Genomic DNA, 17,711 nt, shown 5'->3' on the forward strand with positions numbered 1-17,711 from the left:
ACCTACAGCATCTGTTGCTGTAGGGGTTACCCAACAAGCAGATCTAGTCACTAAGGCTGAGTTCCAAGCCTATGTTGACCAAGTGACGCGGTCCTTGGATGACCTTAAACTCCTAATCCAAGGGCTGGTGGAAAACCAACCCTCACCCGATACCACTGCCCTCCACCAATCCCTTGCCATACTTCAATGCCATCTAAACTAGATTGACACCCAAACACAAACCAACACTTATGATCCACAAGATTCTTACAATTTGTTTCTTATTGGAGGATATTCAAGGCATATGACAGAACATCAGGGGCTTCATAAACGGATGGTAGAAGAAAGACCTTGTGTTGATGTAGGGCTAAAGACTTTATTGAATTTGAAGAGTCGGTGGCTTTTTCAAATAATAAAATTGGATTTAGCAATGCTTGCAAGATATCATATATTTTCTCAGCACCTATACGTATTGAGAATGTTCTAAAAATAATAAACAAAATTCAAAGATCTATTAAGACACCAATCCTCGAATAGTTCATATATTTCACTTAGAGAATGACTCAATATATTTCAACAACAAACCAAATAGGCAATCTAATCTAAACATATTTCAAAGTTTGGGTTCTTGTTTTTGAATCGATAACTTGGCAGAATCACTCCGGTGGTAGTTGTAGCAACTCTCCTTTTTCTTGGAAAAACCTGTGAGTGACACCAAAAACACCATGTTCAAATATCCAGTGACCACAGAGTTTGCTTTAAAGTGAACATCAACAGACCAACAGAAGTCACAACTCCGGGAAACTTGATGTCATCAGTGACCACCAGAACCAGAAGAAAAAGTTTCCATCCAACTCAATGACTTTTTGGGACAAGGTGTCGAAACCAACATTCCTTCCGATCAATCTACATTTTTGCCACAAGGATTCCAATTTGACAACAAAACACCATACAATTCTGGTTTTGATGCAAACAACCTGAATACGAACGAAAATAACCTGGATTTCAGATTTGTTTCACAATTCTGTGGTATCTTTGAAAGCATCAAGAAGACTGCAAACAAGTTAGAGTCGCCATTAACAGGTGAAAAAATTAAGCACCCTCCTCTTCCTTAATCTATAATATAGTATCAAGTTAGTTATATCCTGCTTGTTATTATTACCCAACTTCTTGATACTGGTTGTGTAGCATATATTTTGTTTATGTATGTGGTCTATTGTGACAAAGATTTTTTGATCGTTATCAATCATCAAAACCCATAATTTAGTTTATGTTTTTATCAAAGATCACTGGCTCAAAAAAGGCATGATCACCATGGTTGTGTTAGCTGATAAGAATATACAGTACACACAGTGAAAGATGGAGACAAAGAGAAGGGTGAATGCATGTGAGGGTTGTTGGGTTAGTGATAAAGTTGTGTTATTTTGGGATCAATTGACCAAAAGATTAGGTAGAAGTAGTGGACATTAAAGGGGGACCCAGATTTGGATAGAAGTTAGAAGCAAAAGCAAAAGCAAAACTTCTTCATCCCTCCTATTGATGATGCTACAGTTTCTTTGGAGGATCCTAAAAACAAGTCTTAACTACATGATTAAAAAAAGGTGCACAAAAGTTAAAGGTTAGAAAACACAACCCCACAACCAAAGCATTTCAAGATTATAAATGGCATAAAAACCAACAAAAACCAAAACAGCATACCTTAAAAACATAATCCATTTCATAAGAAAATGGCCAAAACTAACACGGAACATAAAAGTCAAAAACCCCAAGGGGCCGTTTACCAAACGCTTACTCGGGTAAGTGAACACCAAATCACAATACCTTACCGGATGAATATGGTAAAGATAAAAAAATCTTACCCGGTAAGTGAGAGACAAGGAACAAGAATCTTACTCGGTAAGTGAGGGCGACTACTCTTACCATGGTAAGCACTTACCGGGTAAATTATTGCAAACGATATTGTTTTGGTGGACTAAAATCTTATCTGGTAAGTAAATGGTAGTGTCAAATTTACCAGTAAGCGCTTATCGGGTAAGTGTTTGGTAAACAACCCCTAAAGCTACAAAACTAATTTGTTCTCCCGGTGCATCATAATAGCTAAAAGTCTATTTAATACTACTATCCCATGACCAACATCAACATATCAATTACCAAATGGTATTAAGAAACTACAAGGCAGATTTAGGTTTTTACCATAACATGGCACCCATTTCAATCATCATCTTCATCCTATAAACACATCAAAAAATACCCTTTGATCAGAATCAAACTACACATTATTTGAATCTTGAAAAGTTTTGGATCTTCAATAACATACCTCCTCACTGCCTTCCTCATCTTCCTCATCATTAACCTCAAACTTAGACTTGTCAGATTCATCATCACCACCACCAGCAACCTAGTTTTTATATCAACAAACTAAGAATAATAGCATAGGATCCAAAAATGGCACAATTTAAACATAGTTTACAACAGTAATTATATTTTGTAAACAGTTTGCTGGATGGTCATGGGATGGACTACATCACATAAGGCAAGCTGTTGGATTTCTGATATGATGTACAACCCTCTTATATTTAATAAAGCGCCCACAATAAAGGATTGAAGATAATAAAAGATGCAACACTCATCCAGGTATCACACCAAAAAAACTCAAAAGTCCTTGGAGGAGCTTACAAATGAACTATGCCCGGTGACAAGTCAAATGTTGCCATCTTTATAATTATTCAGTTTTTCCTAATACAACAAGAAAAACACATCTTGAAGAGAGTTTCAAGAATTACTTCTGGAAAGTAATCACCACAATTATGAAAATTAACATTAACACAAATTTAAACTTTGTTTCTGTTTCCCATACTGATTAGATGTTGAGCATTCCACAAGTATATCGCATTGGAACTACGTTTTGGGATGACAAATATGGAACCCAAGGTTATCCCAGGAGGTATGTAATCTACAGATTTCATTATTGATATAATTTTGACTATTTAGATGACCCTCAAATCTAATGCAGATTATACGTTCTTCAATGGGGTCTAGTTTATTTTAATTGTCATTGCATCTTCTTATGCATATTCACGGGGGTCTAGTTTATTTTTAATTAGAATCAAATGTGTGTCACTCTCATAGATTGCAAGTCCAACATGTACAATAACAGAAGAAAAGTTACTAAGAACTTAACCACGCTTAAGATCTTTTGGCACTCACAACCACTTCATCATTGAAATGGACAACAAAATAAAAGCATAAATGAATAAAAAAAATTAAATGGACTGACCTTTGTCCTTACAATGCTTAGATAATCAAGGAGTTTTGACAAACTGATTTATCATCCGTGACGTCATGGCACCTCTTCCTACTAATGATTTAAGAGACCATAATTTCAAAGTTATATGCTTCTACTTTCTCTGACCATGAATGGCATATTCTAGTGCCAGGAAACCACTATCCCTGAAAAGATTAATTACAAATGATCATTGTAGAAACATTTTGATCGAGAGATCTAGAAAAGAGTATTGGAAGCCTATTTATATGTATTAATTTGAATATACAAGGACCCTGCCAATTTAGACTTGAGACGGGTCATGTCTTTTGGTGATATCCCTATGAATAATGGTAACATGGTACTGTTCATGTAAAATGTAAGAAATAAGAATGACCATTTGCTACAATTCCAAGAAGACATATAAGATGCCATAATGGTATCTTAAGTTCATCACTGAAATCCTATATTTCCTATAGTAAAGACCATAACAGTTTACTTGATTGCAACTATATCCCTATCTTTGATAGTCCCCTGCATCATGTCAAAATATACAGTCGGAAGTGAGCATGCTAAGGTAAGCGAATTTCTTATAGTTTAATCCTTTGCCAACCTCACCTAACTTGAGATAAAAGGCCTTACATCTTTCACCATCCCGAAATTAAATAAATTTAAAAAGGTGCAAACAAAGTAAATAATCTTGAGCAGTGATTGGACTTATTTTGAAACTCATATTGGCACAAATGCTGCAATGTTTCCATTACAAAACTACACTTGAAACACAAGTACACAATAATAATAAAGACAACGTTTACTATAGATTAAACATGATGATGACCACATTTGGATCTCAAATTTACCTGTAGTCTATGCATGCCACTATGACTTCTGACCTGATAAGTGGAGTCCTAATAGAGAACCCCACGCTTTATACCCTATTACTCAGGCTCCTCTAGTGATGAAAGCAATGACAGGATTTGGACCATCATTTTATATAATGGCAGTGCATTGGATGGCAAGGAGATCATTCAAGCTAAGTATCATTATACCAAAGCTATTGTTGATGGCATTGCTTTTGATCTTAATGATGATATAATAGTATTAGGCTTCTGAACTTTCATTAACAAAAGGTATGGAGTTAAAATTACCAGTTTTGCATACTAAAAACTTCAAAAATCCATAGAATAACATAAATTTATAAATTACCAGTTATTGATATGTGTCTATAAGCTACTCCCTTTAGAATAACATAGATTAGTGAATATGATAATTGAAAAACAGTGCAAACAATATATACATCAAGAGCGAAAAACAAAGAGATTAGTGAAAATCTTAGAACTGAAACACAGCGACCAAACAATATATACATCAAGAGCATATTTCAAGCAAACCCAAATCATTATTCATCAAAAATAAACAAACCCAACCAGCAAAACCCGAACAGATAAATGAAATCGCATTGTTACCTGAAATGGCAGATGGAGAGCAAGGGTAAAACAGAGAGAGACGATGCGGTGATGGCTGCTTTCAACAGTGATTTAGGTTGAACGATGCGGTGATGGAGAGCAAGGGGAAAAACAAGGAGAGACGATGCGATGGATGATTGAACGATGGATGATGATTGAACGATGGATCAATAAGTGATTGAACGATTGAGCGATGGAAAGTCATTTTAAAGGGAATTGTCATCTGGGGAGTGGGAGAAATCCCTGAATTGTCGTCTTGGGAGGGACGATTTTTTGAAACGTCGTCTTGGGGGAGGGGAGCTGAGTAAAGGGAATCGACGTTTTGGGGTAAAGGGGAAGTGTTGATTGTAAAGTTAAAGTAAAGGGTATTTTTGTCATTTAAAATTTTAAGATTTTAAGACTTTTAGTGAATTTGCTTAATAAGATAGTATAGATATATACAAGCACATACATATATACACTAAGATTTCAATTAAAACAATCCTAACCCAACAAATGTCAACCCAAACTAGATAGATAGCTACCCAATTATAAAGTTTAAAGTTAACCCAAATTATATAGATGTTATAACGTTTTACGGTATAACAATTATGCAAAATACTTAACACAACCTGACTACACCTCAAAGTCATGTAATCCTCGATCTTCGAATAGGAGGTCTCTGAAGTTGATCTCTTCCTATGGGTATGATTGAACATGTCCACAACGTTCAATGGTACGCTTTGTCTTGATTGCATCTACAAAGGTCAAATAATACAAATATCTGTTAATTATAACATATTAAAAATCAAGCTACTAAAGTAATCAGTTTTAAGGTCCTACCAGGTGATGACTGTGCTCTGCGAATGTGATCGATCTGTCAGTGTGTTTGGCTATTTCTCCATCTACCTTGGTGTATTGATTCACATGCGCCCCCATAGAAACATCCTTCTGATGCTCATTATCAAGAGATCAATCATCTGGACCTAGATAGCTGGAGAGATCCAATTGAAAGGAGAAAAGTTCTTCAACACAGTCATATCCCTATTAGGGCTTTTTTTCGTCATATGGAGTCCTATTCCAGTTGCCTTCATGGGTGGCTCGTTTTTTGGAGGCACTTAAATTGTCATTGTATGGTTTTGAAGACTTGGTCTCCTATATCTTCAGCATTCGGGTGTCTAAGACGCATTCCAAATGTAGTAGCCATGTACGTAGAAGTTTAGTTGATTTTTAACTTCAAATAAAATTACGAAATATATAACAAATTAAATATATACTATGAACCTAAAAACGCTCTCAAATTCGGCACCTTACGTTCCTAGTGATTTGCGACCAAGTGCACCATGGCCCCTCAAGCATGAACCAGTTTATCTGGGTGATCTATTGGATCACGCCACTATCATTAGAGCTATATAATGAATTGAATTAGTATCGATACAATGAAAATTTAATTTTATCAATTAGTTAATAGAAATGTATTTACTCTTTGGCACAAGCGCCAATCGCTAACTATACTATGGGAGTTGTTTCGAAGCACTACTGCCATGGACATTCCCAAACTCCAGCTCGTCTGGTTGTGCCTAAGCACTACTAGAGACTCCTCTTATAGTTGGGTTAGGGGTTCCCTTACCTCATTCGACCGAACCAAGGTGCAACATTGTCCATTTGTCTACAAAGCAACGTTAGAAAACATATAACAGTAATTCAAGTATGCAATACAATGTTAGATTTCACCCAATAACATAAACCAAACACAAACATTTTGTAGACAAGTTGATGAGTATTATTTATATTGATAATATGGCATAATTTACCCACTTTTCTCTTGTGTTTTACTTCCTTAAATGGATGACTCGAGTCTTTTTGTTATTATTTTATATCTTTCTTGCTTGGACTTTGGAGCTTGAAAGTAGAAACAATCTAGCTTGGTGACTTTTATGTTAAAAATCAAGGTTTTGGAAAGGAATGCAGGAAGGATGCTACAGGGCAGTTCTAGTGGCTTTTTGGCAAAAGTAGGTGGATCTTTTGTGATCTTATCCACCTCATATACAGCTGGATTGCTACAGATTTGAAGATTTAGTAGTACAAATTTGATCTCATATCTTTGTACATGACTTATCTTTTGATTTATGTAAAAGTTGGTTAATAACTTTATCTTTTGGTTCTTCTATCTCATTTTCCTAGTATATAAAGGAGGAGATGTTGGACATTTGAAGTAAGGAGTGTGGTAGTAAAATAGTAAGATGTAGCTTCATGTTGGATTATTCTTTTGTTATTCTCTTTAATTTCAAGAAAGTTTTTAGTTTTAAATTCTCTTATTTATTGCAATTTTTATTATTATCTTTTTATATTTTTGTATTTTAATTTCCTTTGATGCTTCTTATTTTTTATGCAATTAATTTTATTTTTCTAAACATGGTAGGCTAAATACCTAGCTAGCATGGATGTGGGGTAAAGTTAAGTTTAAAAACCGATTTTTGTTATGGAAGTTGTTCATTAAATAGCAAATCTTTCCAACTACATCTTTCAAGTATATATTGCAAAATAACATCCACGGATGATCACTTGTTTCAAAGTGTTAAAGTGTGTTGGATTTAGAGATAAAAAGTCAATATGCACACATCAAGTTGAATGATATGGAGATAGATTCGAGAGAGCTACTTAAAATTAAAGAGACTCGTTTTCATTTCATTTAGATTATATAAGGAAAGGTTTAGCCATTATCTAGACTAACCTTACATAGAGATATGGATGTTATGTATATGGATTTATACAATTCTAATTCACAATATATTACCTTAAAGAAGCTATTGGTTGGTTAAGACGAGTTATTTGTTGTAGCATTCTGTCGACTTTATTTGGTTGAATATCTTAATGGATCTGTACGCCCTAGTTCCTTTTTATTATTTATTCACATAAGTAGTTATAAGCACCTAATTTTCCTAGAAAATCCAGCTTCTTCAACCAATCACACATCTTTTGTACTTATTCTTTATTTAATGTGTAGGAAACTTTCGGTTTAAAGATTTTATTTCATTTCTCCCTTGTATACAACCCGGTCGATTGCATTATTTTTCTATATCTTTTCTTTTAACTTTATATTTTCCTTTAATCTTGGGGTGTTCATAATCAACGTGATTTAGAAAAGGACAAAAAAAATCTTTTTTAGTTTTCCAACGGATCTCAAGGAATCCACCACAAAAGTTAAAAATTAGTATTTTATTAATTCAAAAAATTTAAAAAAAAATAAATAATGTTTTTTAATTAATTAAAATTAGTGGTGGATATTTTTAAGAAAATAATTAATTAAAATCCGTAAAAATTCGTCACTAATTATAATTAATAAGTTTTTTTTTTTTAATTAGTTAGATAAATTTGTGACGGATTTAAATAAATAATCCCTCAGAAAATTAATGGTTTTCACGTCCATTAGTAATTTAACTGCATGAAAAAAGGTCTTTTTTTAACAAATTTGTTAAGGTCAACCTAACTTTGAAAACACGTTGACCGTCGTAAATTGAGATCCAATTTTATGGATGGAGCATGTTAGGTTATAAGTGATGGATGAGAAGCCATGGATAGGAGAAGAGCATTGCCCGAGTCAAACGCAGCAAAACCAGGGTTAAAGGTATTTGCGTATCATCAGTACCCAACCACCACCACCATTTATACCCTCCACCACTCCTCTCCACTCTCCACCGTACATCAACCACCAACCACCAATTACCACCACCACAATCCAAACATGTCAAGCAGCGCGAGTGCCGGAGAAACCTACGGCAAGGCTGAGGTAAATATGCCATGCATGCAACCTGCTGATTAATAATTTAATATGTTTCATTAATTTCTTGGATGCAGGCCAAAGCCGAAAACGTGGCTGGCGCAGCTAAAGACAAAGCCAACCAAGCCCAAGACAAGGCCGCCGATGCAGCCAATGCCACCGAGGGTCAGGCTCAGCTCCGTAAGGATGAAGCCGCTGGCATCCTCCAGCAGGTTAATTAATCACTACTGATTATCCATTAATTCATAATTATTCGTTTCTTGATTTCTCTTAATTTATTTAAGATCTTAATTTGTTTTTTCTTTTGTGATGATGGCTGAATTACAGACCGGCGAGCAGGTGGTGAACATGGCTCAGGGTGCATATGATGGCGTCAAGAACACACTTGGAGTCGGTGAGAACCAGAAGAAATGAGTGCCACGACGTCGTTTCGGCTTTTAGGGACCTCGTAATTAATTAATTAATTAATAAGCCCTTTTTAGCATGATCAATATGACCCTTTTCTTTGTCGTCTTGTTAATATTAATAAAATGTATATAGATTCATTAGAATTTAATATTATATGAATTACAAAGTAACGAATGAAATTTACGTACGAAGTTATCTAATGGATGTATGCATATCTATGCCATCATTTTCTTGAACTCTTGGAAATCAAGAAAACCGTCACAATTTGCATCGAACGCTTTGATCATACTCTTCACATCCATACGACCATTATCGTCCCACAATCCCAACGTCAATAACACCTCCTGAAGCTCCTCATCACAGATGAATCCATCACGGTTTCGGTCAAACACCTCAAACGCCTTGAAAAGATCGCTCTCTGATTCATTCTCGCCCTCCTTTTCTTCTGTAACTGCAATCATACCATAAAACTCCAAAAACTCGGAAAAGCTAAGATTGGTTTTTCCTGTCAAGCGTTCTAGCTCATCGACACTCGAACCGACTTTCATTGTATCAAGAAGCGATTGGAGCTCGTTAGGGCTCACCAAGCCATCACCGTTTTGATCGAGTTTCTTGAAAAGGCGATGCAAATCATTGTAGCTAAGAGAAGACATGTTTGAAGGTAGAGAAATGTATTGGTATAATTGATGAACTACCACATTTGAAAGATATATAGATATATATATATATATATATATATATATATATATATATATATATAGATTCTGTAAGGAACAATAATAAAGAAATAGGCCAAATGAAAGGGTGGGTACATTTATGTGGTCAAAGGGTTTATGCCATTTGGTGCCATATTTTGTATGGTTGAAACCTTCTATGTACCGAGTCCTACTTGCCAAATTGTTTGGATTTTTTAATTTGTTCTCACAAATAGAATCGGTCCAGTTTTTGATCTTCTTAGATCCATATTTTCTAGAACTGATTATACCAACTTTTAAATTTATAAGAAATGATCAACTTAATTTGTAACATATATATTTTGTTAACATTCAATTCATAACAATTAAGAGGTAAACAAACAACTCCTAACAATCAAAAAGTATATCGTAAATCTTTTGCATGTTCTAGTTTTTTTATTTGTTATTTGTCTATAATAAGTTATTTATTACTTGTCGAAGTAACTGTTGAAACTGCCTTAATTAGATTAGTGTTTCAAAAACATTATAATACCATTTTTGCTATTATCAGAAAATTAATATTTAATTTTTTAATTTATAATTGATGCTCGAGATCTTGATTCCATCACTTTTTGTTATTTATATAAAAAAATAGATTTAAGTGGCGGTCAAGAAAAAAACAGTCGACCGGCTTGGGCAGATCTTTTCCCTGTGGTTCCAAATTCCAATTCGTAACGAACCTAAATGAAACCGAGAGACACGAGTAAGCACGAGGAGGATAAGTTAAGTGGCCTTTTTTAATTTTAAAAACAATACGTCAATTTTCTTAAGTAATATTTTCATCTATTTTAAAACAAAATTACTATATAATAACATAACATGACATGACATGACATGACATGACGTTGAGTTGGCTCCGGTTGGTTAATAATAATATTGGAACCAAAATGTTCAAGTATGAAGTATCTCACAATTAAATTTATACTATCTGTTATGAATGAAATTCAGTGTAAAAATTGTATTCGTCTTGAAAGATAAAATTGTCTATAATTGTATAAAAGTCATCGTGTTTGACTTTTATTAGGATAGTTTGACTTTTATTAGGATAGTTTGACTTTGACTATTTTGTCTAGTTTGACCCTACAAATAAGGTGAAATCTTGTAATTGTAGGTAGGAACTCATTTGTAAGATTCATTTTACATAAAGTGAAGTTTGACCAGATTTGAAGTGTCGACTATTTCTCTCTTCTCCATCTCTATGATGTTCATATAGAAATTATCAGATCTGTCATTGTTATGAAGTTTACATGAAGATTGATCATTGTAGGGACTCACAATTGGTATCAGAGCGCGTTTACAGGAAATATGATTGAAGAAATCATCTCAAATTGCATAATTTTTTTTGGAATTTCATCTTTTTGTTCTTTGATGTTCATAAAAGTTCTTGGTTGTTCATATTAATCTTCATAAAATTTTTACCCAAATCTCTCATTTGTGGATGTTTGATTGTTAAAATTGTGTTCATTGGTTACAGATTTAGATCGTGAATTTGTTTCACTCCTTCATTTACATGATTTTATCTTTAAAAGTAAGGATTTGGAGAGTTTATAAAATTTTAATGTTCTTCGTGTTCATGTAAAAACTCGTTAAAAAGGTAAAGTTTGATCCAAAGATTGTATAAATTTTTGTAAAGTTTGTGTTTGTTTGATGATTTGATCTTAGTTCGATTGTCAGCTATGTGTGAATCTTGTTTGTTGACTGAGTTTAGAAGCTGTTTAGATTTTTTTTTTGAGTTTGATTGTGAACAGGTTGTGTAAGTGACCAGATATAAGTTGTTCAAGACTAAGTGTTTGAGCAAGTCTTGACCGTATTCGGTCAATTAGTAAGCAATTTATCATCTTGCTTTGAGCGGTTTAAGGGCATGTGAGTTGAGCGATTTTGTACACAGTGTGAGCGATTTATACTTAGCCTCTCTTATAGCTTGAGCGATGTATAGAGTCTTGTGAACGATTTATCTCACCCCTTTTGATCGTATTCGGACATTAAGCAATCGGATATGGGAAGCATGCATTGAGCGATTTAGCATCATTCTGTTTGAAGTCTTGACCGAATTCAGACACTAGAGAAGCTAGGCTTGAACGAATTCGGATACTAGGGTAGCATGACTTGAGCGAATTCGGTTAATAGAGAAGCATGTCCTGAGCGAATTAGTTTAATAGAGAAGCTAAGTCTTGAGCGATTTGACTACATAGGTTGAGCGATTAAACACCATTCAGTGATCGGATTAGCAGTTCTTGAGCGGACTGTTAGCAAACTGTGAGTGGGCTTGTGAACAGTTTATCTCGCCTTTTTACCGTATTCGGACATCATGTCAGCGACTTAATCAGCATAGTGAGCGATTTAGAGTTAGTTTTCAGCGATTTAGGATTTGTTTTGAGCGGACTTGAATCTGTTTTGAGCGGACTAGAATTGTTTGTTAAGCAGTCTAGATGCTAAGTGTTGAGCAGCTTTAAGCGATTTAGTTTGCATGGTGAATGATTTAGACTGCATGATGAGCGGTTTTACATCTTAGTCTTGAGCGGTTAAGGAACAAAGTAGTGAGCGTTTTAAATCCTTGATAAGCGATTTAGTTCATTATCGAACATCTTCTAAACGGTTTAAAGCTTAGTGACTTGAGCTAATTTTTCTTCTTTGAGCAGATATTGTTAAGCGGATTAAGGATCTGTGGTAAACGAATTAAGTCTCATGAATTGAGCGGATTTGAGCAGACAAAGAGGTTAGTTGTGTATTGAGCGGATTTCTTGACCGGATTAAGATAAAACTTGAGCGATTTTTACTTAGCTTAACCGGATTAAGGATCTATTATTGAGTGATTTATACTTAGTGATTCTCCATGCAGTGAGTAATATTCCTCCATGTAGTGAGAAAATTTTGAGCAGTTTTGTTTGATTTTAGTCATCCTTGAGCATTTTTAGAAATTGTTTTTGAGTGATATCTTGTCTCAAATTTGTTTGTTCAAAGATCATCTAGATAATTGATTTTCTAGGGATTGTGTGATTTTTTTTCTTTGATCATTTTTCTTGAACTGCATAGATCCTGTAATTGATCAATTTTATTTTTCTTAATGACAGATATTCTTGAGAAAGAGAATAAGGAGTTGAAAGAGAGAATTACAAAGTTGGACAAGAGCTTACAGAGTTATAAGGAGAAATATCTTAATATGTTCTACAAGAATCATGATAATGTGGAATTTATTGCAAATCTTCAAAAAGATCATAAAGTAACATTGGAAAAAGTTGAGAATGATTCATGAATAAAATTAATAAACTTGAGAAAACTCTAAATTCAGTGAGGAAAAACTATGATGATGATTTGAGAATTTGGAGTAAAGCTAATAATGACATGTTCAATAAACTTCAAGAGCTACAAACTGAAAGGATTTCTTTTGGGAGAAATAGTAAAGAGTCAGAGGTCTTAACTGATAAATATGAGAGTGAGTTGAGTCAGTTACATAAATTACTAGAGCTAGAGAAGGAAAAAGCTCTGAAAGCTGAGAAGAGCTTCAGTTTTGAAAGAATAGAATTTGAAAAGGAAAAGAAGAGAATGTGTGATTCAGAGAAAAGGTTTGGAGCTGAACGTATATCTTATGATAATAAGATTAACTCTCTAGAGCTAAATGCAAAAATGCTTTTACAGCAAAGAATGATAAGGAAAAGAAAGACATCTCAGAAGACTGTCAGAGTCAATTACAGAAATTATCTGAAAACATTGATCTAAAGCAGAAGGCTTTAGACGAAGAGAAGATGCAATTTGCTCTTGAGAAAAGAAATACTTCAAAGAAGTATACAGCAATTGCTAAAGAGCTTGCTAATAAGAAAAAGTGGCTTGACATCGCTTCTGAGAATGATAAGAGCAGCTCAGATGAAGAGAAAAGAGAGTTAATAAATTAGAAGTAAAAAATTTGAAATGCGTCAGAAGGAGTTAGAAGGTAAACTCCTGGATACTACAAGGAAATTGTCTGATCTGAAAACAGACCTTGAAACTGAGCTGAAGATGAGAACTGAACTTAAAATTAAGTTTGATTTAGTTACTGCTGAAAGAGACCAGCTTTTACAGAAAGTCAAAGACTTTTCTTGTGCACAAAGCTCAATTGGTTCTCCATCATAGTGTAAAACTAGCTTCTATGATTGTTTCAAATCGAACAGTTATTCAAGCAGCCCTAAATCTACTGTTTCTAATAACTATTCTCGTTCTTCTAATCAGTATTATCAAGGGTATGTTATCAGATCACCCAATAAATTTTCTAAAATTAAAAGCATTTGGGTTAGTAAATCTGAATCTGTTTCAACTCATACTCCAATTGCTACTAATAATCTTCCTTGTTTTGTGAGATCAAATTCTGACTTGATAAATCTTAGCAAGAAAATGATCATGTGCTCCACATGTAAATCAACAGATTTTGTGAACAAGAAGATATATAACAGATGGAGTACAGACTACAGATATCATAACAGTTCAAAAGGTAAGAACAGGTATGATCACAATTACTGGTACGGATCATATTTTATTCCTGATCATCCTGTTCACAGTGCTAAAAAGAATATATCTAATAAGAATAGATGTTTTGGAAGTTACAATGTACCCCAACCCGATACTAACAAAATAGGACCCAAGTTTGTTTGGGTACCAAAATCTACTTAATTTGGTTTTGCAGGTGTGTCAAGTTTGTGCTGATCAGAATATCATTTCAGTGATACACCAATGCAGGGGGAGTTGTAATTTATTCTAAACGAGGCTTATGAATACTTCGGTTCAGAACCCGTGCGTTACCGATTATGATTTCTAAACACACAGTTTAGGACCCGTACTTAAAATGTTTTCTTTATTTTTTGTTAATTTTTGAGCTTAACTGAAACATTACTATAATCTACTTTCTAGGGGGAGTCTCTAGAAATTCAATAAATGTTTTTGGAAAGTTATTTTTTTTTAATAACGAGTACATTTTCTGAACAGGTATTTTCTGAGATTTTACTTGCGTAATTTCTCGTCGTACATAACTCCAATACCTGTTTCAGCCATTCTTTAAACTGTTATTATCACGTTTCTTATAAGAAAATCATTTTCGGTGATAATACGCTCGTTTGTATTCAAAGTTTGTTTTCTGATATTTTTTTTCTCTTTGATTGATATACATTCAATAATTTTTTGAATATCAGAATCTGTAAACTTGTTCTTACAGATCTTCTTTCATTTCTCTTATATACCGAATAATTTGATTGTTATCGCATCATTTCTTTATTGTCTGTGCTTAAAAGCCAAATATTTTGATCAATTTTTATCTGATCATTGTGCTTTATCTGAAACATTATTTTTTTGATCAACTATTTGTGATCAATTGAACATAATGCTAAATATTAGGAGGGACTGAGTGCTTATCAGAAATACCTCAATCGAATGTCAGAACCGACAAACCTACCCATGAGGACAACCATATCTGAGTGAGATTTATATACAAAATGGTTTGTGTGCTGAGCCTAAAATGAAAATGAGAGGGGTAGTTGTTGTGAGCTAAAAGAATTGACGAGAGTTATGTCAGGATTAAAAGAATATAAGAATCATGTTCCACACTTATAAAATCCGGGCATACCACATAATCTATTAGTTCTCGGTTCTTTGGAGACTAATATTGAAATAGGCAAAGCCCAGGCCAATTTTTGTCACAACCCGACCAGCTACTCATTTATCTCTCAATAGATAAGTGTTTCAATAACACTTGGGGCATGCAACTCATCATCTATCAATTTCTCATTCAGAGAAAGTTGATATTGAATCAGAAGGATATATGTCCACCTTCAAGTCTTTTTGATCAATAATTGAGTCTGATAAATTTGTGTAGTCCACACGGTTTATCTTTTTGAGCCTTAACAGAAGCATATGTTGCTTTATCTTTCTACACTACACAGATTGCATTTTATGCGTTATTTTGCCAAAACATTCACAGATATGCTTTTATTAAGCTATCGATGATTGAATGGAAGACCTAGTGAGATGAGCATTAAAAAGTCTCATATATACAATACATCCGTTGTACTGAGTATATATGTTATACTCACAGGCCAAATTTTTTTATAAGTCTGAAAACAATTTCATTCGTTGAAATTGGTTGTTATCTTTTCATTCCCTTAATCTGAAAAGATTAAATAAGTAAATTTGAAAAGATCTACTTACTATTTTATGAATTGACGGTTTACAAGGAGGATTTCATTCATTCTTGTGTTTGATGGAATGATTCTCATTTCATCATAAGGGGAGTATGTAATAATGAATGAAATATTCAATTCCGAACATTATAAAGGGGAATCTGATGTAAAGATCAAGGGGGAGTAACTTCAAATTTGGCAAAAGACTCAAAAGAAGTGCGACTAGAGATGATTACAGAAAATTATTCTGATGCTAAAATGACTGAGAGATGTTGAATGTGAAGATTCATTTTACAATAGTTTACTAAAGATTATCTCTGAAGTTCGTTATTGTTTATGTTCTACATTGTCAAAACAGAAGATCATCGATGTTCTACATTCGAGGGGGAGAATGTTAGAAGATCTTTCTCAACAAACGATTGCCTGAAGATTTCAAGTTGAAGAATTCTTTTGAAGAAGACATAGTGTGCTTAAAGCTTCAAAGTTCAAACGAGACTCAAAGCGCGCAAATTCTTTCAAGTCTGAATACAAAGGGGGAGAATGTTAGGAATGAAATTCAGTGTAAAATTGTATTCATCTTGAAAGATAAAATTGTCTATAATTGTATAAAAGTCATCGTGTTTGACTTTTATTAGGATAGTTTGACTTTGACTATTTTGTCTAGTTTGACCCTATAAATAGGGTGAAATCTTGTAATTGTAGGTAGAAGCTCATTTGTAAGATTCATTTTACGTATAGTGAAGTTTGACCAGATTTGAAGTGTTGACTATTTCTCTCTTCTCCATCTCTATGATGTTCATATAGAAATTATCAGATTTGCCATTGTTATGAAGTTTACATGAAGATTGATCATTGTAGGGACTAACACTATCTTATAAAGCAGATTTGATAAAAGTCTTAAAAACAACCTTAATTGCATAAAGTACTACTTCTTTATGTATAGTCTTAAAAATCTTAATTACAAGTCATTTATGCATGTGGTACAACTTATTTGATGCAATTGCATATGATAACCCTTCCTATGCTCGATGCAATTGCCGCTCCCAAGATTCAGGCTCCCAAGGATGACTTTTGATTTCCCAAAGCTTTGATTCCAAACTCTATCTTTACCATCTCCATCATCTTACCATCTCCATTGCAGATTTCTCCATTGATCGTTTTTCTAGCATAGCTCTCCATGTTTGATTTCTCTATCACAATATCCTTTTTTTGATAAACATTTGTAAGTCAAGAAAGCGATTTACATTTTTTAGTAGAGAGGCGGCGATTTAGGGTTTCTATTCAAAAATTTCCCATGTTGCCTTTCTCTCCCTCTCCATCTCTCGATTCTTCAAATCATATTCCACTTGGCAAGTTTTCTGTGGCGATGATTATATAGGTGGATATGGGTCTTATTTATTGGGATTGAACAAGAAAACATAGGAGTTGGCAGGAGGAGCAAATTCTCCAAGGACATACAAAGAACCTGGTGTTGGTTGGATGATGGGCTACTCATTCTTAGTATGCTTTATCGGTCTTTTTGTATTGATTTCACTTTGGAAGGTACATTAAGCTTAGAATATCTTCTCTCTTTGCCTGTCTGATTACATGCTCACAATTTCTTTTAATTATCTTCAATTTGTAGCAACTATTTTAGGGATGAGCAAGAAAAAGAGAATATATAGGTTCATATTATGTTATTAGCATAACAAGAAGTGGAATATTAATCGGATAATCTGCTGAGATCAAGTAGATGCTTTTTAGCACTATTAATCAAACTAGATGTGCTTTTAGACTTTAAATATACTGCTTATTGTATCATCTCAGAATGAATGGTATTTCAAGAGTGCTTAATTGTTAGCTTTAGTATTCATCTCTTGTAAAAGTATAGAAAAAGTATTCTGCAAGTCTTGACAGAAGCATATCTTCCACAGAAGACAACAGAGGACTAACAACAGAAGCCTGATATTCAAGCAAGTAAAG

General features: G+C 33.9%; 2 protein-coding genes across 2 annotated transcripts; one reads left to right on the forward strand and one right to left on the reverse strand.

The window, feature by feature from the left end:
* Positions 1–8,260: 8,260 nt before the first annotated feature.
* On the forward strand, positions 8,261–8,881 carry LOC112501570 (late embryogenesis abundant protein D-7-like). The gene is made up of 3 exons (XM_025105268.1): positions 8,261–8,476; positions 8,545–8,679; positions 8,795–8,881. Exons 1-3 carry the CDS (start codon positions 8,261–8,263, stop codon positions 8,879–8,881), a joined length of 438 nt encoding a protein of 145 aa, XP_024961036.1.
* A 209-nt stretch (positions 8,882–9,090) lies between these two features.
* Positions 9,091–9,528, reverse strand: LOC112507879 (probable calcium-binding protein CML44). Its single transcript, XM_025112624.1, has one exon. The coding sequence runs from the start codon at positions 9,526–9,528 to the stop codon at positions 9,091–9,093; it is 438 nt and encodes a 145-aa protein (XP_024968392.1).
* Between the last annotated feature and the right edge of the window lie 8,183 nt (positions 9,529–17,711).

The sequence above is a fragment of the Cynara cardunculus genome (genome assembly GCF_001531365.2).
Source record: "Cynara cardunculus var. scolymus isolate 2C chromosome LG 1, CcrdV1, whole genome shotgun sequence".
Classification (NCBI taxonomy): domain Eukaryota; kingdom Viridiplantae; phylum Streptophyta; class Magnoliopsida; order Asterales; family Asteraceae; genus Cynara; species Cynara cardunculus.

Coding starts and splice junctions, on each gene's coding strand:
- LOC112501570 (XM_025105268.1), top strand. CDS start 8,261: ATGGATAGGAGAAGAGCATTGCCCGAGTCAAACGCAGCAAAACCAGGG. Junction 8,477..8,544: donor AAACCTACGGCAAGGCTGAG/GTAAATATGCCA, acceptor TCTTGGATGCAG/GCCAAAGCCGAAAACGTGGC. Junction 8,680..8,794: donor CCGCTGGCATCCTCCAGCAG/GTTAATTAATCA, acceptor GCTGAATTACAG/ACCGGCGAGCAGGTGGTGAA.
- LOC112507879 (XM_025112624.1), bottom strand. CDS start 9,528: ATGTCTTCTCTTAGCTACAATGATTTGCATCGCCTTTTCAAGAAACTC.